The sequence below is a fragment of the Sciurus vulgaris genome (assembly GCF_902686455.1).
Source record: "Sciurus vulgaris genome assembly, chromosome: 10".
Lineage (NCBI taxonomy): Eukaryota > Metazoa > Chordata > Mammalia > Rodentia > Sciuridae > Sciurus > Sciurus vulgaris.
Genome location: NC_136470.1, coordinates 12,970,642 through 12,995,268, shown reverse-complemented (window position 1 = coordinate 12,995,268; position 24,627 = coordinate 12,970,642). Strand labels below are relative to the sequence as shown.

The 24,627-nt window shown below is 43.9% G+C and overlaps 1 protein-coding gene across 3 annotated transcripts in view; it reads right to left on the bottom strand.

Annotated features, from left to right (window-relative positions):
* Window positions 1-241: 241 nt before the first annotated feature.
* The window catches only part of TIAM1 (TIAM Rac1 associated GEF 1), a 361,699-nt gene continuing 337,313 nt past the window's right edge, over window positions 242-24,627 (bottom strand). For all 3 annotated transcript variants that reach the window (XM_079156417.1, XM_079156418.1, XM_079156419.1), the window contains 8 exons: window positions 22,413-22,592; window positions 22,213-22,331; window positions 16,071-16,179; window positions 11,484-11,542; window positions 10,884-10,986; window positions 8,089-8,176; window positions 6,139-6,311; window positions 242-2,689 (listed from right to left, as the gene is read on the bottom strand). In XM_079156417.1, the coding sequence (XP_079012543.1) occupies window positions 2,220-2,689; window positions 6,139-6,311; window positions 8,089-8,176; window positions 10,884-10,986; window positions 11,484-11,542; window positions 16,071-16,179; window positions 22,213-22,331; window positions 22,413-22,592 (1,301 nt within the window). In that variant the 3' untranslated portion in view covers window positions 242-2,219. The remainder of the gene's footprint in view (window positions 2,690-6,138; window positions 6,312-8,088; window positions 8,177-10,883; window positions 10,987-11,483; window positions 11,543-16,070; window positions 16,180-22,212; window positions 22,332-22,412; window positions 22,593-24,627) is intronic.

Genomic DNA, 24,627 nt, shown 5'->3' with positions numbered 1-24,627 from the left:
TGTGTATTTTTGCTATTTCTTATTCTCTAAGATTTTAGACCAAGATGCCAAGCAACTCTATGGCTTTCTCTCTCTCCTTTTCTATTTCGGTGAAAATTTCAAGCTTTACCAAAACAGCTTCCCTTGAGGATCCAAGAGTGACTTTTAAAACAGACATTCCCAGGAATTCTTCCCCCATGGACTCTCTCTGGCCCAGTTGGCATCACCTCCTCCCGTCCAAACAGGCAAAGGACCACACTGGTACTTTTCAATATTTTTATTGTTTGACAGGCATTTACAACGTTCCATTCATAGACCTAAAAACATAAAAATAGACCTTCTTTCAGCTTATAAAAGAAATATATAAGAACTTTTGACATCGACACGTCATGACCTTATGTACAAGAGACAATGGCACCCTCTCCAAGCACCAGACTCTCCAGTATTTTCCATGGGCGCGCTGCAGGGGGACCAGTAAATTCAACTATCCGACGCCTCTGCTTCAGTTTTCCATCCAGACACAATCGAACCCGAGATGACATGGAACAATGCAGTGATACAAAGGGTATAGAAACCATTCTAAAGCTTTTTAAGAAAACGAGAAGATATAGCAAAAATTTAATAGAATAAAACTTTCAAAAGATCAAGCTCAGAGCCCTGGAAACCCGAGAGGGGAGGGACGTAGGATGGGAGAGGGGGGAAAGCAAGCAGAGGCATAGAGCAAGATGTTCTGAACTCTCTATTGTCTGGAAATATAAAGTCATAACTGATTCTTATAAAATATAATTCCTAAAGCTACTATAAAATTCAGGTTTTTAAAGTACCTACTGATGTGTCAAACACCAAATAGATATTTTTTTTCCCCAAAAAAGAAAGTTTTCATAATAGTTAAACCCTTCTTAGGAAGTGGACATTGTGAAATGGGAAGAAGAAGAAGGAAAAAAAAGCTATAAACCTTTTTTTAAAAAAAATAATTGAAAGTGCTCTAACTTGTTTTTGTTCTTCTATTGGATATCTGTTTAGAATGTGAGATTTATCAGCATGTTTACCCTGTTTCGTTGGCATGAAGAACGAGTTAAATGCAAGAGATGTTTCTGAAGAGGTTGTTTGGTTCAGAGGTTTGGTTATGGACTGTCAGGGAAGGGGCAGATCATCTATGATGAAGATGCAGTTTTGATGGGAAAAACCAATGATCACCATGGCAACCCCATAGGAAGGAGGCTCCCTCCCCTGCCATGTGCTACAGATGCACACACAGCCCATTCCCTGTCTTTTGTCACCCAGCCAAACTCCCATTTCAAATATAGACTCCAACATTAAAAAAAAAAAAAAAAAAAAAAAATCCTTCCTAAAAAAGCAACATTTATCCTTACCATGAGCTTCTTGTTGGCTTTTCATATATAAATATAAAGTCACCGTGCCTCACTCTCTGCAAAAGATTATATGCTCATTTCTAGACTCCAAGTTACACCTAACACTGTAAAATTCTCATCTCTTTGTGCCCCTGCATCACAGGAAAAATACAAAAAATAGTTTTTATTTTCTTTTTTCTCTCCAGTGATAAATTTGGATCTCTTTTACAAGAGTTTGGCATCTTTATAATTCTATGCAAAACTAGAGCTTCCAAACACCCACATAGAATAAGACCAGCCATAGGTCCAAACAGAAGAAAAAAACATAAAAGGCTCATCAAGACATAAATGAGACCACCCTCTCCTCACACATTCTTAAAGTACACGATACCCTCAGACACGGAAGAGGGAGGGCGGGCGAACCCTGCAAGCTGTACAGATACTTGGTTTTTGTTTCACTGTGTGTTTGGAAGTGGTTTCCCCAGCTAGGAGACTGGCTTTAGACAGGACGGGGTGTGTCGCCTATGTGTGTGCGTGCTCTCCCTTAATTCAATCTGTCCTAGCTGCTGGGGGTGATTTGCTTTCCAGTGCTATAGATCGTTTCTTCTGATTCTGCAGGCCCTGATTAATTGAGAATAAATAAAAGCCCTTGGTAATATACAGAGGACAGGACTCCAGCTTGTCTGGGACCCTGAACAATTCTTTCTGATGTCGTTTAAGAATGACGAAGGTGGGTGGCTACATGGCTTCAGAACCGAGTCAGCTGCCAGAACCGTGTGTGCAAGAGTGCGACCTAAGGGGACGTTCTCCAGGACGAGACAGGCGGGTGGGCGGAGTGGGGACGGTGGGAGGAGTATGTACACAGATCCCCTGGGGGCAACGACACAGTCAGATCTCAGTGTTGAGCTTCCTGGAGGGAGCAAAGTCTTCACGCCTGACCCAAATGACCTCCTCACTGGTGCTCTCCAGACCTCCATTGATGCCCGACAGGGCGGTCTGCTTCCTGAGCTGGGTCATGCGGGACGCGTGACTATCCAGAGTTCTCCGGCCTCTTTCTCGCTGACTGATGGAGACGGCCTGAAGCCGCTCCTGCAGGTCTCTGTCCACTGCGGTGCCCTTCACGGACTCACAGAACTCGTCATCGTCACTGAGGATGTCTGTCTCCTTGATGTCATCTTGCTCCTCATACTGAGCAAGATCAAACTGTTCCTCTACCCATCGGTCAGTGTCCCCGCCACCGGGGGGCTGCTGGGACTCTTTCTCCGGGCTGCTTGCGGAGACGGCATCAGAATCAATGGTAAACCTGTTGCGGGCCAGTCGCCGCCTCCTCCTCCCAAGAGACTTGCTTGGGGCGGACACTGCACACACACACAAAAATATAAAAATAAACCCCACACGCTTCACCATGAGATGAAAATCCAGAAAGCAAAGAAAAGGAACGCAACAATGAGATGGTATGCATTTAGTGCCTTGATGGCCTTTGGGGCTCGGAGTCTAGATTTCACCAGTCGGTCCTGGACTTAGGATGTTGTAGCAACTGACCCAGGGGAAGAGGCAGGGCATGGGAGAGGTTGTAGGTTATGGGGAAAGAGAACCCTTTTACTCTAATCTTGGGATTAGTGAGTAATGTCCTCAACCAATCATTTCTTATAGCACAGAATAGAGAAGATCCCTTGGGGTTGTCCTGGGATCACCTGGCTAGACCAGCTATGGGGGATGCTGTCTTTGGAGACCCTACCATGATGCACTGCTCTAGGCTATGGTGCTCTCTGGGAACCTGAACTTCACCTTCTTTGAGTTATGTGCTGATTAAGGTTGCCACATCCTTCTGAAGGAGTATATGAAAAAAATAAATAAAAGCAGCTCTCAGAGATATGGAGCTGTCTTTAGTCTCCTGTCCCCTTTCAGACAAAGTCCCATGTGAACTGTGAGGCTAAGCAAATGAGAGCTTCGGTCCCTCCTCACTGCATTCTGTGAATCGTTCTTCCACGATGCAAGTAAGATGCCTGAGTGGAATAAGAAACAGTCAAGCAGCTGAGCAAGAAAGTGCTGTATAAAGTAACTGAAAGTAAGAAAAACTCGGCTTTGAATTTATTCTTTTACCCTACTGCCTTCTAGGAAGTTAGAACTACTAAAAACAAACCAACAAAGGATGCTGTCCAATCAAGCAAACACTCTCTCTCTCTCTCATGCACATACTGGCTCACATGGAAACACTGCCACTTCTTCCTCGAGAGTGAACAGGTTGCTGCATTAGACACAAAAAGGTGACGTGCAGCATGAGCTTTCCAGGGGCAGGGAAGAGCCTACACAGCAATCAAGAGATGCTTTACAGAAAACTAAGTCCTGAAAGTGATCACACAGATTTAATGCGGCTAGAAGGACGATGCCTGTTCTCAACTGCTGCAAAATGCTGCCGTGACTTCAGCCACAGCAGGTACAAGGCCACAGAGCTCAACAATGGCCTCCGCCATCGTGCCTGAGACCCTGTGGGCCCACCACCATTGCGAGTGCTCCATCACCTCAAAGGGTACTGCTCTTGCTCAAAGAGGGGAAGACCATTTCCAGGCAAAATGGCAAAAGAAAAGAAAAATAAATAAATAAAAGGTAAAACCTACTCTACTTCATTGGGAAGAAGCATAAATTCCTGTCCAATTTTATCTTAACCCCACCATAGCAGACCCAGGCTCTCTCCAACCATTTCATTAGAACTATTGCAATTCAAAATTGGGCTACTGGAACTATTTGTGAATGACCTGCATGCTAAGGTACGTAGGGGTAAAGTGTGGTAATAGCTATATCTTTGAAATGTGTCAAAAATAAGATGAGTCGATAACTGACAGATGGATAGATAAGTGATAATGAAAAGATAGAAAAATATTGGTATGAACTCTTTCAATTGCTCTTTAAGTTCAAAATTTTCATAAGTAAGTGGCATATATATATGCTTTAATGGGTCACTGGCAGAAGTACAGTACTTTTCAACTAAGTATAGAGGCAGGATATTTTTCTTTACTATATTATCAAACAGAACAGAGGTAGAAATAAACTACCTGGGTATTCAGGATAATGCAGAATGAAGCATGAGTACACATCCTTTATTAAAAGGATACTTAATAACCCAGTTAACATTAGTGGGTTCCTTCCAGGCTTTTGGGAATACAGTCTTTGATTTGGGTATTTCCAGTGTTCATTGCTAAGCTAATGCTGAGGGCCAATCCACTCAGGTACCATTTTTTAAATCATCAAACATGAAAATTCTAATCATAGCTGCCTCAGAAGCAGAGTGACAAAGACTTTCTTCAGCCAAAAATGAGCCATGAGGCAGGAACATCTTTCAATCAGCCAAATCCAGCAGGTTGTGACACCAAGGCTTTCCCTGGGGATTCATGATGATGATGGTCTAGGTTGTAGGTTGGTTTTCTTTTCTTTCCAAAAAAGATCTCTGCAGGAACATTTCTGCATATCCTAAAGACCAAACCTGATGATCTCAAAGCAGGTGCAGCTCTGAATTTTGTTTCATTGATTAATAACTAAATCCTGGCCACTGATGGGCAGGTTCCCTGAGAATGGGAAACATGTTCCCAATTAAACATTCCCCAGTAACAAGAGGACCAGGTGAGACAATCCCAAGTCAAAATTTTCTCCAGTGAGCTACAAAGGATGGATGAACTGCCTTCACATGGTGACCCCATGAGAAATTGTGGACGTGGACGCACACATGACACTTAGGATACCTTGGAGAACCCTGTAAAGTGTTGGGTGTTACCTTCACTAGGTTTTCAACTGACTGGAGAATAGACCTAAGATAACCCTAACCCCCACATTAGTTAAACTTAAGGTGCTTAAGGAATGCAATAGTCTATGTCAAATTAGATAGGTTATGTCTGTGAAAACCCTTCAACCATTCACCATTCTGTCCATGCCTCTCAATCCAGCGAGAACCAGTGGAAAGGGAATTGGGACAAAGGTTAGAAACCACTTTGGCAAATATAAAGGAAGCCTCTTTAACTGGAATCCCTGCAGAATTCTGGCCTGTGATTAAAATGTTAAGATCTGATGTCATTGAGTACCTCTTAGTGCTATGAAAATACCTTTCTTCCTAGATAATATTCTACTGCCATTTATAGGTAGATAGGTAGTAATATTGATCTTCCTTGCTCACTGCTCACTGATTGATGGGATAAGTCCCACAGGAATATTTATTTGGAACTGTATGTCTCTTAGATTCCTCTTTTCTAGGAGTGGCTTCAGATGTCCCCTAACTAACACTGAGAATAAAAATAAAGTGGCAGGCACAAGGCAAGGGTCAAAATCTGCCGTGCTGTCTGGTCTGCCAAACCAGGATCCTCACTGAGGATGGGCAATCCTGTGCTGCCAGTAACGAAGCCACCTCCTTCTCAGGATGGTGTGCTGCGACCCTGCTGACATGGTGCACTGCTTTTGCTCAACCAAGCTGAGCGTCATGCAAAGCAGCAACTCTCATCCCGCAAGCAGGCTAAGGGGCCAGTCCAGAGGCAGGATGCGCTGGTTTGCTGCTTGGCAGAGGAGAGAGAGCTCACAGCCAACAGGAGGGGCAGCAGAGGGTAGGTGGAAGGAAGGGAGAAGGAGCAAATGAAGGGCAGAGTCCCAGGGAGCCCCGGGAAGAGGGAAAAGAAAGGGACCCTCATACCTGGGAAGAAAGGTACTCCTACTTAAGCCCCCCAGGGCCACACCTAACTCTTGCAAAACATGAGGTCAAGCTCTCTGGACTTCTAGAGTGGAGTGGGAGTGACGGGGATCTTGTAGGTCTGAATCCCCACAGTACCTGCCCTGCTCATGGCTGGCCTGGCACCTTTCAGTGCACATAATCTTTTTCCTCCAAAAGGGACATACTGCTGAGATGAGGGAAGGCTCTCAGTTTTGAGGAGCTGTCTTCTGTGCTTATCTCGCAGGATCGAATGCACAGCCTTCAGGAAATCCTTTCGGCTCTCCGGAGAGCTATGAAAAGAAGATTACGTGGGTTAGAGAAACAGCACCTAATGCAACAGGTGGGGGGTGGGTATCAGGTGGAGCCAATCAAATACCCCCAAGGGCCAAAGGGTTAAGACTGGGGTGTGGCTCCAATTCCTGTGTCTGAGTTGTACTCCTCTCCCCTTATGCTTTGTGATTCATCTTCTGCAGCCAATTTGGGGCCGAGAATCCCATTAACTAACAGATCAATGGACACAGGGATTTTGTACCAGGAAGTTGTCAAATTCTGCCCTTGGCACTTAAGGCAGTCTTACTTTCTAAAACGTTTTTTGAGGAAAATTGAGCCCCAGGATCTTACATCTCTGCAGACAGATATCCCAATGTGCTTAGCTTCTTCTTGTGTCCCTGCTATTAAATGGCAGCTCCTCCCACCATCTATCTCAGCAGGTTAAGAATGAAGGCTGTGTTGTTAAGAACAGCCACACGGTCCCTGGTCCTAATTCTCCTGGTGAAAAAATGTGCCTCCTCGGTACAAGTTCTTCTTTGCTAGTTCACGGTATTTATACCCAGGTAAGTTTGGGCTTGTATTCCCTATCAACAACACACATAGCACCTCTAGAGACAGGCTTGCTGAGTCCCAGGTACTCTATTAACAAAATCTCAAATGGACCAGCCTATGTGGAGGGTAAAGACAGCAACCACAACACGCAGGGAATGTTTAAAAAAACCTTTAGCTTTACTCCTGACAGCTTTCTTGGGATCTGTCGTTTATTGACACTTATCACTCAACAGAGAGAGAGGGGGAATGTTGCAACACAAAACATAGGGTTGAAGCTAAATCCATCTGAGTTGAATCCAGAGTTTGTTTTCTATAACCCCATTGGGCAAAGAGCCCTCTAAGAACCTTGGCCCCTTTGAATGACAAAATGAATAATGAATGGAGATGCTTAGCATCCTCTGTGTTTGGCAAATGCGCCTTCTTACTATACTAGTAACAGCATTATAAAATATCATTACTAATCATGATTATAACGATTCTATTTTTTTTATGAGTAAGTAACAGCATACCAGTACTCTCTGTGTAGAGTACTGGATAATTATTGAGGAAACTAATGAATACCTGATTAAATTAGCTGTGGATCATATTTAAAGCCAATAGGATATTGTCTGTTGGGACCAACTATCTTAATATTTCTAGGGGCAAAACATAAAACAGAATTGGCTGCATATGAGAGAAGATTTCAATTCTCATAGAGGTGGTAGATGAGGAAGAAGAAGAACAGGAAGAAATAAGTAGAAGCCCACTTTGTAAGTTTAGTGTCCACTCAAATCTATAGGTGATCAAGAGAGGCCGGCCTCCTTAAGCTGAGAATTTTCAACACCTCCACAAATCCTGATCATGGTGGCTTCACATCATTATCCCTCCCAGCAGACTGTCCATCTGCTGCACCTCAGAGATGTCGCAGTAAAAACGATGTGCACAGATACCAAAGCATGACACCACAGGACCACCCTCTCCTTCTGTTTCATATAAGGTGAACAGGGGAAGAAAGCCCTGTTTGGAATGTTGACTGTATTCAAAAATTCTTGTATCCTTTTAGAAAGATACTAGATTAACCAGATTATTGTCTATATTCTAATAAATTTAATTTATTCAAATTCTGTTATTTGAAAAAGGTTGAATTCTCAAATAAAAAAAAAAAAAAACACTCAAAATATGCATGGAGATGGGGAGGCGCAGGTAGAGGCTAAGGTGGAAGTGGAGGCGGAGGCTGAGCACTGTGGCCTTGACCCTCGGGCTCACCTGCAGCACAGATGGAAGACCCTCTCTGGCCTCCCTTCAGATTCTGATTTCACGTGGACAATTTCGCACACAGCATTTGCCTCTGCATCTAGGTAAATTAGAACAAGGACAGGTTAGGGTACGTTCCAAATGGGTTTATTTACATATTTACAAAAACATTCTTCACACTGTGTTGTATGAACAAGTAGTGCAGACCAGCATGAGCCCAGAGAGACCTTACTCCCCTCCTAGGATCTAAAGAGAGAGACCAAAAAATTAAAACGTGCTAAGAAAAAACTCTGGCAAAAAGTCACAAAAGTCTCCTTCTAGTGGATCTACAAGGCCCTGCAACAATTATATTGATTGAGGAAGTCAATCTTTCAGCTGTGCAGCTAAAATTATTTCAATTAAGTGATTTTGTTCTTCTGGCAACAGTTGGACTACAAGCCCAAGACTCCAATGCATACATCTTCATCAGGCCAATGACAAGAGGTGGCAGGTCACTACTGGCTGCTGGGGGAGCCTGCCCCAAGTGACCAGGCCTGATCTGGTGAGCTGCCTTGGAGACCTACTGGACGCCTCTTCCCAGCCTTCCCAAGATGCTCCCTCTCAGTGAAGCAAAACATGGCACGCCACAAAGATGAAGAGTAGCTACATTCTAAAATACAGTCACCCTCAGTCCCCAAGAGGCTGGTTCTGGGACTCCCATAGATCTCCAAATCTGGGGACACCAAAGAACCTTTCGTGAAATGGTCTAGTATTTTAATATAACCTGTGCATATTCTCCATGTACTTCAAATCATCTCCAGGTAACTTACAATACCTAATATGATATAAATATCATGTAAAGAGTTGCTATATTATTTTGTCAAGGGAATAATGATAATAATAATAAAAATAAGGTAGCGTACATTTTGTTTTTCCCAAATTTTTCTATCCACAGTTGGCTGAATTTATGAACACGGAGCCTGTGGACTACAGACGGCCAAGTGCAATTTCCATGCTTTCCAACGCCAACACCATCATGTTATTTCAAGTCATGAATAAAGTGTTTGTGAAAGGAATCATGTGCTGCAGACACTGAAGCAGCCCACTGTGAAGTCTGGTTCTTATCCAGGGGTATGGAACCCTGGTCACAGACCCTCACTGTGCCTACACTATTTAACTCCAACCAGAATCCATTTGCAGCAAGTCTTACAAATGTTCCTAAACTAAGATAAAAATCTAGAAATTCCACATTCTGATTCTCACATCCACTGGAATTTACTTCATAATGAGGAATATGTTGAGTAGTCTTTCCAGCAATTAAAATGTGTTTTTATCTTGATGCTTGTAAGGGATCTGAATGAAAAATAGAGGGCGAGAATGAAATGTCGTATCACAAAGATAGCTTTGTTTTCAAATGTAAAGTCGCTGTGTGTGTTCAGTCCTTAATGAAGGCAGAATTCCCTGCGAAGACGCCTGCAGCTAGCTTTAAGAATACACTTCCCATTTATAAACCTAGTGCAAGGAAACATGAACTAATTTAGAAGCTAAGATTCTAAAGAGGACAATACTTGTGTTTAAGGTTCTAAACCTCAAAATGCTTGTAGACCCGCATTTCTATCAGTTTCTGTAAATTCCTGCAAATTGATTTTTGCAAGTCAATTATAAGTAAAAGTCCTCGTGGTAAATCACTGCTGGGACTTTAGAGAGAAATCTTCTTAAGGTGGATAATTATCTCATATATATTTCACATATAATATTTTTGTATTTGTGCTTTTCCTACCACCAAGGACAATTGTGAAGGAAGGTATAGCTACTTTAATTTGGGGGAATACTTGAAAATGTATTGCAAGAGAGCTCTCCTTAGGATACCAGAGTAGTTGGTTTTGTGAAAATGAGACTCAGTTTTAGTGCTTATGGGCTATAAAGTGGAAACGGGACAGTCGGAGCCACAGAAATCAGACAGTAAGAACCTAAGGTCATATTAGATGCCAGAGCAAGAAAGAGAAAAAGTCCCTCCTGGGGCCTCTCTTTACTACCTGAAAAGATACCTGCTGTCCAGCTGGGAGGAGGAATTAGGCGTGGCCAAAGTTGACACGTGACTCCCAAAGATGCTCCTTTCAGATGTGCCTAGGGGAGCCATTGCTAATTCTCCTGACCAGAATGTGACCTCAAATTAAATCCAGGTGGGGTATGTGAGTCACTGGAGTATTGATTTTCTTAGTCAATACCCTGCTGACATTTACTTCTCTTGTGCTTAAAGCATCCTTTAACCTTATCATCAAGTGTGCTGGTTGCTACCCAACGACTTACGTTGCTACTGTTTGGATCACAGAAAAAGAGCTGGCATTTCAAAAGCCTTCACACTAGTACCAAAGATTAAGATGTGTCATACTTCAGGCAGACAAGTTTAAGTGTTCAATGGCTGTTTCATGCTTTCAGTGGTCTTATTTAAAAGGCAAGTAAGTAATTTCCACAGGCCTTGTCTGCTCATGGTCTCAAGAACTCTTTCCAGAAGTACAAGGCCCATTGCTACTGAGATGTCAGTCATTATAATATCATTAGCCTATGGAACAGAATGACCACAATTCCTTGGAGCCACTTGGAAGACATTTCACATCTTTTCATTCAGTTCATTCATCTACTCTGTTCATTCATTCATTCATTGGTACATTGTCTTTAATAAATGACCAAATAAAGAAGAAGCAAAGGGAGGGACTGAGGCAAAAGGGAGAAGAAAAAAGATGGTGGGGTGCTTGGCCCAAGAGTGTGGATACAAACAAACAACTCACACACTCGAGAGACGTGAGCCCAGCCCAGGGCAACATTACCTGCACTTGCCAGAGAGCGGACCTGCAGAGCTTCAGTGGGGATCATGTGGCGAAACCGGAAGGGGTCCCACTCTTCATAAATCGAAAGCCTGTGAGATCCCACCTGCAGCAGAGAAGGAGCAGCTGTGTCCCACAAGCCGGATCGGGACCCTACATTTCTTACTCAGTTAACTGCAGCACATGCACAAGGAACTTCACGCCCATGGTCTTTCGTTCATGACGCTGGAAGTGAGGGGGTACAGGATAGCTGTGCCCAGGGGTGCAAATAAGTTTGCTGATCAAACATAGGAAAGAGACACAGGGAAGAGGAGAAAAGGGATCTTAAAAGAACAGAGGCAACAGAGAAAGGAAAAATAGTGTCAGGAAGGTTCCGGGCCCTGGGGGTGGGCAGTGGCCATTCACTCTCATGCTCTAAACATGAGCCTGCCTGAGAGAAGGCAGGATGGGCAGCAATCTCCCCCAGAGTCCTCAGGAGCACTCACAAAAGAACACTCATGAGGCGGCTCTGGCCGACACAAGGAGAGACTTATGCAGAGAGAACTGAGAAGCAGACAGAAGGAGAGAAACTTGCAAAGTCTGGGGTGACATGGGAAGCCTTACAAGTTTCTTCTTCTGTTTGGAACCATCTTTATACACGAGGACCACAGCAGTTTTGAAGACTGGAAAAAAATAAACAAAGGCAGTTATGGCAGGAAATGCGTGGGGTTTCCCCCCTAACTTCCATAACGTGGTAAAGACGCTACAGGTATGGGGAGGGCAGGGAGAGCCAGGTGACCAACACCCTCCCACCTCCCCTCCAGTCACATCCGGGAAAATCAAGGGACTGCTCAGGCAAAAGTTTCCAGGTCCAAAATTAACAGAAAAAGTCTAAATAAATGGAAATAACACTCCTTCCCAAAACTTTCAGGAAAAATAGTTTTAGCTATGTTATTCCAAGGTTAAAACTCTAACCTGGTATACATATATATATATATATATATATATATATATATATATTCAACAAAAATGTACTAAGTACTTGGTGGAATAATGCAATGTCTCTATTATTTGGTGATTTACATTTTAAGGTGATTTACATTTATGCAAATTAGGCCAATTACACACACACACACACACACACACACACACACACACACAGGATTCATAACTCGGGAAATAAAATTCATCTTTCTGATCTAAAATAAAATGAAATTAGTTTATGAAGAAAATTGCAATTCCACTTCTTACAAACAGACTGAATCAGAGTAATCTTTGAAGTAGTGACTATATAGTTTGCTTCTTATGTTCAGGGAGTGCAGAAGTACCACACATGTTATGCATAACACTCTAGAAAATTCCTTAAGGAACACCAGGCATGTTCCTTTAATGTGCAGGGATTCTGACTCTTTCCGAGGGGGAGGTAGTGTTGGTGCCAGAAGGAATGGAAAGGTGATTCCAGCCTGCACGCCGCTCTCAGTCAGGGTCTCTGCTGCTACGGTCTATAAAAGTCTGTTTTCTCCCTGAATTCACGTTAAAACTCATCACCAACGTGATGGCTTTGAAGGTGGGGCCTCTGGAAAGCGAGTAGGTCACTTAGGTGGGACTGGCACCCTGCCTTTCCAGCCACGTGGAGACCCACATAGGAGGCATCGTCTAGGAGAGTGGGATCTTGGCTTCCCAGCCTCTACGACTGAAGAATAAAGTTCTGTTCACCCAGTTTATGGTGTTTTGTGATGACTACCCCACCATGTGAAGGTAGCGTCTCTATCGCTTCCTTCTCTGACCCAGAGGAGTGATCTAGTCATGAAGCTGTGGCTGGAGGCCCAGCCTCAAGTACCAGTCACAGAACGAGGAGGAAATGAACACTGAGAGAAGTCTCAGGATGGGCCAGCAGGGAGACCATCCCCAAGTACCTGGCTCATTTTCTATCCCACTCAGGTCAGGTCAACTGCAGGGAAATAAGCCTTGCGCCACAAAGACCTCAACGCCACCATGGGTCCAAACTGCCCTAGCATGTCACTCCTCAGAGCATCTCAAGATTCTCAGAGGATAGGCTTGAAGGTCTCCTTCCAGAGGTTCATGCTGACCTGAGGGGGCCTTGGCAGCTTTGCACAGCAGTTGAGCACCAGCAACTCCAGGCCCTTGGTTTCTACCATGAAGCCTTCAGAAACCATGGTGGCCAGGATAGCTGGGTCACTTAAAGGAGATTGACCTCCACTCCAGGAGATAAATCAAGTGACCTTAGTTTCACAGGACTCACCAGGTCATTGGGACCACATATCAATGTTGTGATTTGCTCTAAGAAGGCTCATGTACCTGCCTCAGCTTCCCTTGACCTTAACCATCATGGATCACAGCAAGAGAGTTAGAAAGTGAGCCTCCGTCTGGCACAGAGCCCTGAACTATCAACACGTCCCCATCCTCCTTAGTGGATTTCACGATGTTGCAAAATCCCTTTAGACATGGCCTTGATTGCAAGACACTTTGTCAGCCTAAAGCACCTTCTCTGTTCCTTAACTGGTGAACACCTAACATGCTTCAGAAGCCGATGCAAGACATATGTGGGGTTTTTCATTGGTTTTGTCTTTTTTTGTTTTGTTTTTGTAGTACTGGGGGATTGAACCCAGGACCTCACACACATTAGGCTGAACTTCCAGCCCTTTTTAAATATTTGAGATAAGAGTCTCGCTACATTGCCCAAGCTGGTCTCACACTTGCAGTCCTCCTGGCTCAGCCTTCTAAGCAGCTGGGATTGTGGGCACATGCCACCATGCCTGGCTGTTTTTATTTTATTAAGGTAATGATCATTAACATTCAGTCCACATTCGCTATCCTGAAAGTAAAACAGGGTCTGGGGCAACAGCTAGTCCAAGGCAGTTTCTGAAGAAAGCTGTCCTACTTCCTGAGATTAGAGGTTTAAACCCAAACAAAAAGAAAACCACATCTCAACCTGCAAGCTGTCTGATTGATGGTAACTAACCTACTTCTCTCACAGCCTCTCTTCCCTACTTCAAAACCCATTTCTAAGGCTCCTTTAGTTCTGCTTTTGCTCCTTGAAATCACATCAGAACTGTCAAAGCTGACACCTTTAACGACCTCATTCATGACCTATCCGTAAATAAGCTCATTATGGTGACTTCAGTCAGCCTCCCTCATAATCCCAATTTTAATCCTTCCTCTTTCCCTTTTCTGTGACTCTGGAGAAGACTCTGAATAATGATCAGCTTGCCTCTTATCACAGAGCCTTCCATAGTCTTTACCTCTATGACCCCCGAGTGTGCCATATGGGGGTGCACGGGGGCTGGGGACACAGGAGGCACAGGTACATGTAGTGGCCCACCTTCCTAGGTCAGCAGCCAACACCTGCTTCCGGGGAGCAGAGGATGACCAGTGGCACCAAAAGACCCCCTTGAAGACTGGTGCTTCCTTGAACCATTTATACCCTGGATTGCAAACAAGAGCCCCGAGGCTAACCCTGGCCTGCCTGCTTTCCACCTGCATAGAACAGGCTGCCATCAGCCTCCTCATTCATTCTATTGTCTCAGCAACCGTGGCTGCTTTTGGCCACAGTGGCAAAGCACGAGGCCTCTGGGCCCCAAAGCTTAAAATTTATTCTGTGAACCCCCCCAAAAAAGTTTGCAGATCCCGACTTACTCCCGCTCAAATTATTTTCTTATTTGAAATCTGTTTATTTCTAATTATATGAAATCTATAAAATCTAGGGGACAAGTCATGGAATATCCACATGTTGAACTCTGGAACTGCTAGCTCGGAGCCCCATAACAGAAAGAAGAAGGTGTTCGGGTCATTTGTTAGTATCCTGTGTCCCATAAATGATGCAGATTCCAGATCCCAGCCCTCTCCAAGAAGCGATCACATTCTAATAAATACTAGTAGTGGGGTGTGGGGGAGTAAGTAGCAAGTACTACTGCCCTCCCCAAACTGCCAACTTGTTGAAATACTCCGATTCTCTATATGCTCTATCTGGTCACATTTCTCAGCATACTATGTACCTTTTTGTTGTTCTTAATGAAATGTCATCAACAGCTATAGGGGCTCCTTAGAAATTTTAGGAATATCACTCATTTCTCAGTGAAGGCTAAGTGGATCTAAATAGGAAGTCCAACATTAAATGCTCTGATTTTAATAGCACCAGAATGTTTCATTTGGGAATACCCTGCTGACATCATGGATGGAAGTAAGCAAGGTGGCACATGCCTGTAATTATAGCTCCCTGGCAGGTTGAGGCAGGAGGAGCACAAGTTCAAGGCTAGCCTTAGCAACTTGGCGAGACCCCGACTCAAAATAAAAAATAAAAAGGGGTGGGAATTGTTCAGTGGTAGAGGTGGTAGAACTGCCCTGAACTCAATGCCTACTCACACGCATACACACACGCACACACACACACTAAAAATAATCAAAAAAAAAAAAAAAAAGGTCCTCTCCCCCAAGCCCAGAAAAATAAAAAAATGTGTAAAAGAATGGTAGATGCTAACTTCCTACCCCTGAATCTTCTAGGGGGAGACTAGGAAAATAACACAATGTAGACAAAAGCTGCTGATGGTTATGTGCTCAGGAACCACCCTGCAACAGGCACACTCACACCCACACTGCAAATACAAGCTGTATTTCCAGAATCATACACAATTCCCAGACAACCATCCATAGCTTTTCTCTCTGAAAAAGCATTAATACAATACAATCACATGAGATCTCTAGTTGTACCACATGCATTCATCTGAACTAGCTCATTAAAAATGTACCTTATTAAAAATAGATCATTCATGAACAGGTCTGCTTGCATTAGTGACAATGTCATTGAGCGGAACCTTACAACCAACCGATCAATCACTGTAGCTGCAACAACACCCAGCTGAGAACCACCCCCTATGCCATTACCTTAAAAAGATCCTTGGACCAGTAGCAAACAAAAAATAAAATCCTTTTCTGGTCTGTGTGTTAACATCTGGGTTAGACTTAGGCACTGCCATGATCACCAGCCCCAGCAGCTGAGCAGTCGCTACATTGCACACATTCAACTGGAAGGTTTAATTTAGTATTTGTGAGAGACTGGCAGCTGGAGCAGGAAGACCAATTTGAAACTGAAATCAGCTTTATTTTAATCAATCATGTCTTGGAAAAGAAAGATGGCTGCTTTGAAAAACAGCTAGCCTTTCCCCCTCCTCCAAACCCTCTTCTGATACATACCAAAAGCTGCCAATTCTGGCTCCTTTTTCCACTTCCCCAGAGATGCTGGTGGGTTTAGCCAGATGACAGTGTTGTGCAGGAGCAGGTCCCCCATGCTCAGATCTGCGACCTGCAAATCAGAGATGGGGTGTGTGATCAATGCTCAGATTTTCATGAAGTTTCAAAATATGGGAGGCTGGTGTCAATTTTACTTCATGAGAACACTGCTCCTAAAAACATTTGTGTAAGTATATGAGGTAATGCATAAGTTCAGTAACGACGTGGCCATTCCACAGTGTTTACACATAGCAAAACAACACATAAGCGTGCATTTGTGTACACACACACACACACACACACACACACACACACACACACACGGGTGGTCCCTGCCTTACCATGGATCAAGTTAACCATGAGTTTTTCAACTTTACGTGCTTATTGGTGAATCAAACAGATTCATCAATGTATTTTTGAAATGGGTATTTTCAACTTAAGATGTGTTTTTCAGAACAAAACCCCCACTATAAGTTGAGTCATATCCAGGACAATGTTTACTTGTCAATTTAAATGAAGTAATTTTAAAAAGTGAGATAGCATATAAAAATGACAATCACATTTTTATTAAAATACTCTCAAGTTGTTATTCTCTCAATAAACACATCTCTACTTGAAACAACGGGCTGTGGATATCAGTATCTAGTTTCCTCTTCTAATGCCAAGTTTTAGTATCATTATGTTCTGCCATGTTGAACTAGAAAAAATGTAATGAAAAAAATGCTTTAATTTATTTCATACGTCCAAATCGAAACAGGAATCCTCTAGATTACTAAAGAAACACACAGAATGCATGCATACACTTTTTTTTGTTGTTGTTCATCTTTTTTCTTCCTTAGTCCATGTTTGTCTGACAGAATTTTAAGAATACGGTAACAGGAAGGTAAAAATCAGGGCTCTGAAATTCACACTCTGTACATTTGTGAAAAGTGAATTACAAAATTAGAGATATCTTATGTTCAAATGAAGACAGATTCCAGGGAGATACTAATGGCTATGAATGAAAAAATCCACCCCAGAAAACTCAGGTTTTTCTACTGGGCAGTGTGGTCTTCCAGGAAGCCATGGAATCAAATTATTTCTTCTTCAAATTTATTTTTAAAGACTTTATTTCACTTCAGAAGAAGAAAAGGCAAGGGAAGAATTTGAAGATTCCTCAATAGACACGCTAAGTGAGCAGTAAAATCCTCAGTTTATGAGACAGAGTCAGAGCACCGGCCCCATCCATTGTGAAATGCTGGACCACCACAGACAGACAAGTACTTCTGTTTATAGAGCCACCTAGACATAATGACCCACAGAGTCCCATGATAGCCAGTGTTGACACCTCACAATATACTAGTTCCCCTTTTCTGTAGCTCCACTTTCAAAAGGATCTGTTCCCCATAGTCAACCAGGATCTGAAAGTATTACATGGAAAATTCCAGTAATAAATAATTCATAAAGTTTAAATTGCATGCTGTTCTCAGCAGTGTGATGAAATCCCACCCTATGCTCCTTCCTTCCTGGGACATGAATTATCCAGCATATCCACAATGTATGCGCTACCCTCTCGTTAGTCACTTGCTAGGCCACCTTGTTTATAAGATCAACTGTTAAGGCACCACAGGACTTTTGTTGATGAAACACTTATTTTCAGTTAAAAGTGGCCAGCAAGCACAAAAGTAGTGATGCTGACAATTTAGATATGCCAAAGAAAAGCCATCAAGTGTTTCCTTTACCAGTAAAGGTGAGGTCTCAAAAACCATATTTATGTAGAGGAAAAAGCAGTGTATCTGGGGGTTTTGGAACATATCCTCCCTGGGTCAGAGGGGACTACTGTGACATGTCCAGCTTTTCCCCCTGAAGTCATTGGCCCATTTATAAACCTATCAAAATCCCAACCCCCCACCCATTGTGGGATTACTCTCAGCAACATCATCCCAGGTGGGATGATCAGACACACCGGAGGACAGGACTTCATGACAATCACAGTACACAGTTCATCCTGTTTGTAAATGCCACCAATGGTCAGGAAGTCCCTTTTCTAATGTGCTTCCTTATGCACCTACCCACCAGCCTCTCACTTCTACTCTTTGAGTTCATCAAAATCAAGCCAAAATGCCCTCTTCCTCAAGGCAACATTTAAAAGACTTGAAGACTTGACGTTGAACTCCTCAGGACAGATGGCCCTCATCTGTGCTGCTGCTTATGACCTCACTGCCTTTCTCAACTCGGCAGCAACCTGGGAGCCTCCACAGGTGCGGCTGGCATTCCCTTCTCAAGCCACCAAAACCCGCTGCAGTGCTGGAGATGTGACCCCGCCAAAGAGAACACAGAGCTGTTGCTGCCTTCCTGGATCGGGATTATAATCATCACTGTGGCTATCACTGAGTCGTGTGGCTACTGGCACATCAAAAGTTAAAAAAAGTAATCATATTACTTCATTTATAGATATTAACAAGTTAAAAAAAAAAAAAAACAGAATATTATTAGCTGAAGGAACTATGTAGTCTATGCTACCCATTCTGAATCCCCCGGTCCTCATGTGGAAGAATAGTTATATACATAAATCAAATTCTTGGGAACTACCTGAGCCACAGCCTTCGAAAGCAATTAAAGTCCCTGTGGTAGACTGTCCAAACCCTACTTCCTCCAACAGAATTATTTTAAATATATATTAGCACCTTTAGCCATGTGATTTTCTAATACCTCCCACCAGATTAGGCAGAGGAGAGTGTACATCCCAACCCACAGGAGTTTGGGCATGTGCACGTGATTTGGGGCAGGCAGTGGACTTGACACGGTTCCCACCAACCCTCTTGAGCTTCTATTTTCTTGCCATGGAAAGGACCTAACCAAGATAGTCCTTGCTACTTCCACCTGGATCCAAGAAGGAGCCAGCAGCACACCTGAGCCTGAAGTCTGAATGCACCAAGAAAAACTCAGCTGCCCAAGACGTCATGTGAGATATCTCTTGTAGTGAATCACTGAGATTTCAGTTGCTTGTTACACAGGAAAAAATGGGCTCATAGAGCCCCTATGCACCTGGCTTTTCTCTTGACAAGTTTCCACAAGGCAACTATAAGAGGGTCAGGGACACCAGGTCTAGACAACAGCCTCCCCCTTGGGCATCCACTGGTCCCTCCAAAGCCCCAAGAGTGAGTTCTGCTGGAAGGCCGGTCCTTGCCCTAACAAGGACTGGGATGTCCTGCTGAAGCAGGCTGCTGCAGGCCTTCCAAGGGAAAAATCCTCTTGTCTTCTTCCTCCTCCTACCTTGGCTCCAGGGGATCCAGCCCAACTCCCCAGATGGTAACACAGGGGTAGAAGACTGAAGGTCCAGCTTTGGCACAAAATATTTCCTTGATGGTTGTTTTCTGTGAATATGTTTGCCTTCAGAGATATCTCAAGGAAAGCTGAAGATAGAATTCAGGTACCCTGTGTCCTTGGAATGCTGCCATTTCGATATAAACCTGCAGTTACCAGCAGATATTGATATGTTCCTACTCCTAACTGTTCTCAAACTGTTCAAGAATCCATTCTAGGTTTTATTGGATGCTGCTGTTGAAAGGGAACTGCAAGGATCAGAAACCACCCTTGTGAGACTCAGAACATAACTGTGTACCTCCACGATTGCCTACGTCCCCATGGCTGTTCTATACACTGCCACAGGTGGTGGTGTGGACTTGTCAATGATCTTGGCAGACTAGACTAGGCCCCAGGATTATTCCTCTCAGGTTTTATTCCCATGGAGTCAAGGTCATTGTATCCTTTCCAATTTGAAGACCATTTTCCTCAATGGAGAAAAATGAGACCAAAGGGGACTCTAGTTGTACCCCTCCCGAAATCAACTGGCTTTGGGTAATCAGTTCAGTTCACACTGGAGGCCTCTTTCCTGCTTGTTCATTTTTTGCTGCTAAAACAGTCTTTTGTTGCTTTCTTTTGATATCTTTTCCAAGCTTTACTTTTTCTGGGCTTTGGACCTTCTGAAACCAATATACAATTTTCCTGCTCTTTAATACTGGCATCTAGTCAAGGTCCCTCCTTCCATCTCTGGCTCATTTCTATTTATAATCTCAGTTCCATAGGAAGTGCTTTGTATAGCACTGTATCTCTTTGTTCTGTGCTGGACAGATTTCTTACTTGATTGTCAGAGTTTCACTTCAAAGGCCTTTCAGTTTCACATGAACTAAGCCACATTCCCTTTCACCGTCTCTGACTTCTGAGTGTATTCATCTTTGTTTCCCTATATTCTTTGCAATCCACTATCCCTATCAGCTACTTCTTAGCAACACAGTAATTTGCTGCTAAGGTCACTGAAATCCAGAAATTAACTTAGCACATATTGAAAATATAACTAAGTACAGTGAAAAATGTTCATTTCTATAACACAGTAAAATATGCTTCTGTCAGAATGAAAAACAATAAACAAAAACAGAAAAAAAAAACCCTAAAATACAGGGAGAGGGAGGAATCTTATGATCAAAAATGTCTGTAATATTATGCATAGAAGTCAACAAAAGAAGCCAAGAAAATTGTCTACTGGTAGGAATTAATTAAATTGTTCAATCACACAAAAATTAACATGAAAAATACTGTGCTTGATATACAAAAGGTATAAAATTACTTTCAAAATAAATATTTAGGCATATATGTTTATTTTTATAAATCAAAACATTAAACATTAATGTAAATTCTGTGTTTTCAGAATACAGAGAGGTTTCTTGCCTTTTCCTATGTTCTACCCTTTTATCAAGAATTTCCTTTTCTTGTTATAAGAAAATGTGTTTTTTATAAGTGGGAACTAATTCTAGAGTAGCCACATCCATCCCTTTTATACTCTGATGGATTATTACGTTATCCGCTGGATAGGATGAGGACATTTTCATGTTCTGCTCATACCGCTGGGGAGGGAAAAGACTGTGTTTACTTATGAAATGCATGTCTGCAGCCCACCCTGGGTTCTCAATTTCCAACCTGGTACAGTGTCTCTGGTGCCTTCGTAATTCTTATAAGGTGCAGGGAATAGACACACAAGTCTGTCCAGTCTGGTCCTGGCCTAATTGATTCCCTCCAGCCCTGGAAAACAGACCTGGCCTCCATCCACAATTCACTGCAGATACAACTAACTTCTTTAGATGTAAATCTGTGAACTCTGACTTTGCCAGTGAGCTTTTAAAGCACCTGCCTGGGTTCCTCACATCTGATGGGTAAAATAAATATTTTAGTGTGTTCACTTATTTCATTTCTTTAAGATATCATGATTTTGCCACTTTCTCAATGTTATCTTTTAACACTCTGAAAGCTTGTTCTGTTTCACTGAGGACATAAAAATCAACCTAGATAATGACGTTTTGTGTCTGAAGGGAAGATGTCTTCTCCAGTCTAGTCTAAATAATTCCCTCATTACAGTGGGAGTGTTTCTTCATGATTCCCTCCTAGATTTTCTTCTTTTTCTTTTTCTTTTTTAGGAGGAAAGCAAACCTGAGTTCACTGGTCCACTTGAATCTGGAACAGAGACAGTTCCATCAGGGACTGATAGATATCATTACATGTCATATCCATGTGATTCATCTCCATGTTATCTGTATTTTTTTCCATGTAAGCCCTTTTCAATGACTCAGGGACAACTTTCAGTTCATGCTAAGCTGTTCTCAGGTGAATCTGTTCCTGTCACTGCTTCTTCTAAGTAGGTTGCTGGATAGACCCCCCACCACCACAAAAAAAAAAAAAAAAAAAAAAGGTTCAGAATTATCAAAAACTTGCATTCATTCAACAACAAATGTTTACCTGACACTGACTACATGCCAGATGCTATTCTGATCTCTGAGGACAGTGCCTTGGTCTTTAATGGTGCTTGAAACAGCCCAGATTTGGGTAATGAAAGTTCATTTTCACACTTAGCACAGAATAAAGTCAGAGCTCCTGAAGGTGAAGAGGCAAGCAGCAAGAACACGTTTCTTATATCAAGAGAGTCCAGAGGAGGAAAAAACTCACAGTGTAGCCTTGGATACAGGGCAAGAGTTCCACCAACAAAAATCAACAGTGTCGCCCCTGTACTTACAGCTAACAGCTCATTCAAAGAGGAGCAGCAGACCCGAGCCCGGCTCTGCAGACAGGTCCTCACCTCTTTCTTCTCGCCCGTCTGCTCAGCAATCAGCTGGTCAAACACGGCCCCGAACTCCTCATGGATTTTCTGCATTTCGTTGATATGACTGGCCACCTTGTTCATGGTCTTGATGGCCACTGCAAGAACACAGGTCCCAACATGAAGGGCTGTCCAGCGCGCCCCTGGGGACCCGGGGACGGGAGGCCCAGTGCCCTCACCATCCAGGTGGTAGTGCTCCTCGCTATCCGCGTCCGTCAGCGCAAACAGCTCCTTGAGCAGAAGCGGGTACTTGAGGACCCTCTGGATGGGCTTGATGAGGTACGACTCCAGCGTGGACGAGTGCTGCTGCCGTGGGTTCTGGACGTCCAGGAACGCCTTGAACGCGGCGTCCGTCTTGGCTGCAGGAGTTTAAGCACAGGCTGTCAGGGGGGTGCCCGGGGGACTCCTCCTCTGCATTCCACTCGCTCTTTCTCATCCCAGGACGCAGAGAGACAGGGCAACGGGAAAGGATGGGCAGAGCTGGGCTCGGACCCCTGGACGGGCCTGCCAGCCTGACAGCGTATTACTTTGGAGGTTTGTGTATCCCAGACTCCTGAATTTTTCTCTTAACAGTGTCTTTTTGCGCTGATGTTTTGATATTCAGGCCCTTACCAACCCTGGGGGGTGCTCCTCCCTGGACTAGCCAGTTTCAGAAGATGCCTGCCTACAAGCATCAGTCAGGGTCCCCTGACATGGCCACCTCTACTACTTCCCCTGCCCTGTCGCCCCAGGGCCAGGTAGCACACAGCTGGGCATCTACCACGCCCCAGAGCCAGCAATGCTAAACCTCCCGGTTCCTGTCCTCAGAAACCACAATGCAGGCTCTTGTCCACATTCCGCCTCCTGATCACCATGGTGCTTCCCCACGTGGCCCTGCACAGCAGGAGCCGACCCTCTCCTGGGAACTGTGGTGACAAGCTGTGGCCATCAGGCCTGAATAATAATAAGAGGTGTATTTTAAGCACAACTTACCCTGGCTTTCTAAGCTTTCAAGGACTCCACTGCTGGTAGCCGCTCTTTAACAAAGCAGGGCTCCAGCCTGGGTAGGTGGAGTGGGGCTGCATCCCCCATGGTGCCTGTTCAAAGCCAGCACAGCAGAGCCACTGCTTTCTGGGGGGTGGGGGGGTCGGCGGAGGAAGGAGCTCAGACGGCACTTTCTCACCAGCCTCCCTTTCACAAGTCCCAATAGGGACGGGGGCACTTGCCAGGAAATGCTTAGGAAACATGGCCACTGCCTTCTGGGTGAAAAATAATGTTGTGGGAGGATGAACTATAAGAAGAGGGAAGGACAAGATGGGCAAGTGAATTAACAGTGGACGTAGGGAATGTCCAGGCTGGGGACACCAGGAAGTGCTGGGAGGGTGGCACGCCCAAGCGTCCAGTCTCTTCCCCCACACCCTTCCCTAAGTCCCTTCCCCCACACCCTTCCCTGAGTTGTGGTTCCTGAGTTGCACCCTTTAGGACACACCAGTAAACAAACACGATCAACATCTGAGCCAACTCATTCTTCCCACTCAGCTCCTGCATATTCATCTGGGTGACTTCTGCTATCGGAAATTAGATACAGCACTCTAGGGATTCAATATTGTCATAACAGCACCTGGCAAATCAGAGGAACTCAGTTCTCGAATACATGAATAATGACTTTAAAAAACTCAGTGGGCATACATTTTTTGAATAAACTTACACACACCCACACTTATACACACACACACAAACACACACACACACACACACACACAGATTTATATCTGTGGGGATGCATTTCCATCCCCAGTGGTGAGGAGTGTGAGCTAAGACCAAAGATGCTACAAAGGGCATCCTGAAGTTGTACAGTGACTCTTCTGTCTTTATTCAATTCAGAAAACAGCAATCAAGGGGGAAGACCACCCAAGACCATAGTCTTTTCAACACTTTAAGTTCTATTGTGAGGAATCAACTCAGTGGGTTCAGCAATTGCTCTTCCTTTCAAAGAAATCCCTAAAGAAAAAAGGCACTGGAGTGAGTGACCCAGTGGCCTAGGTGCCAGGGAAGCTGGGTCAGGTGCAGAGCCCATGCATGGGGAAGCTGTGGCTTCCAGGGGGCGTCAAGTCTTCAAACGTGTCTAGAAGAGGCCTAGTAAGCAGCCCCCCAACTCCCCCAAATCCTCCAGTCCTGAACGTGGCCATGGCTCATTGCTTCACATCCAAGGAAGGTGGCCTGGTTGGCAGGCTCCCTGACCCAGCTATGAGTCTGTGAAGGATCACACATGTGCATGAACTCTAAGAGTTCTCTTCACCCCCTCGCTAACTTGGCAAGTGCAACAATGTAGGTCATACCCACTGCTTTAGCTTAAAGGACAGTATAATATTTTTCAGGTGCAAAATATTATGTCACTGAATTAAGAAAAATTGC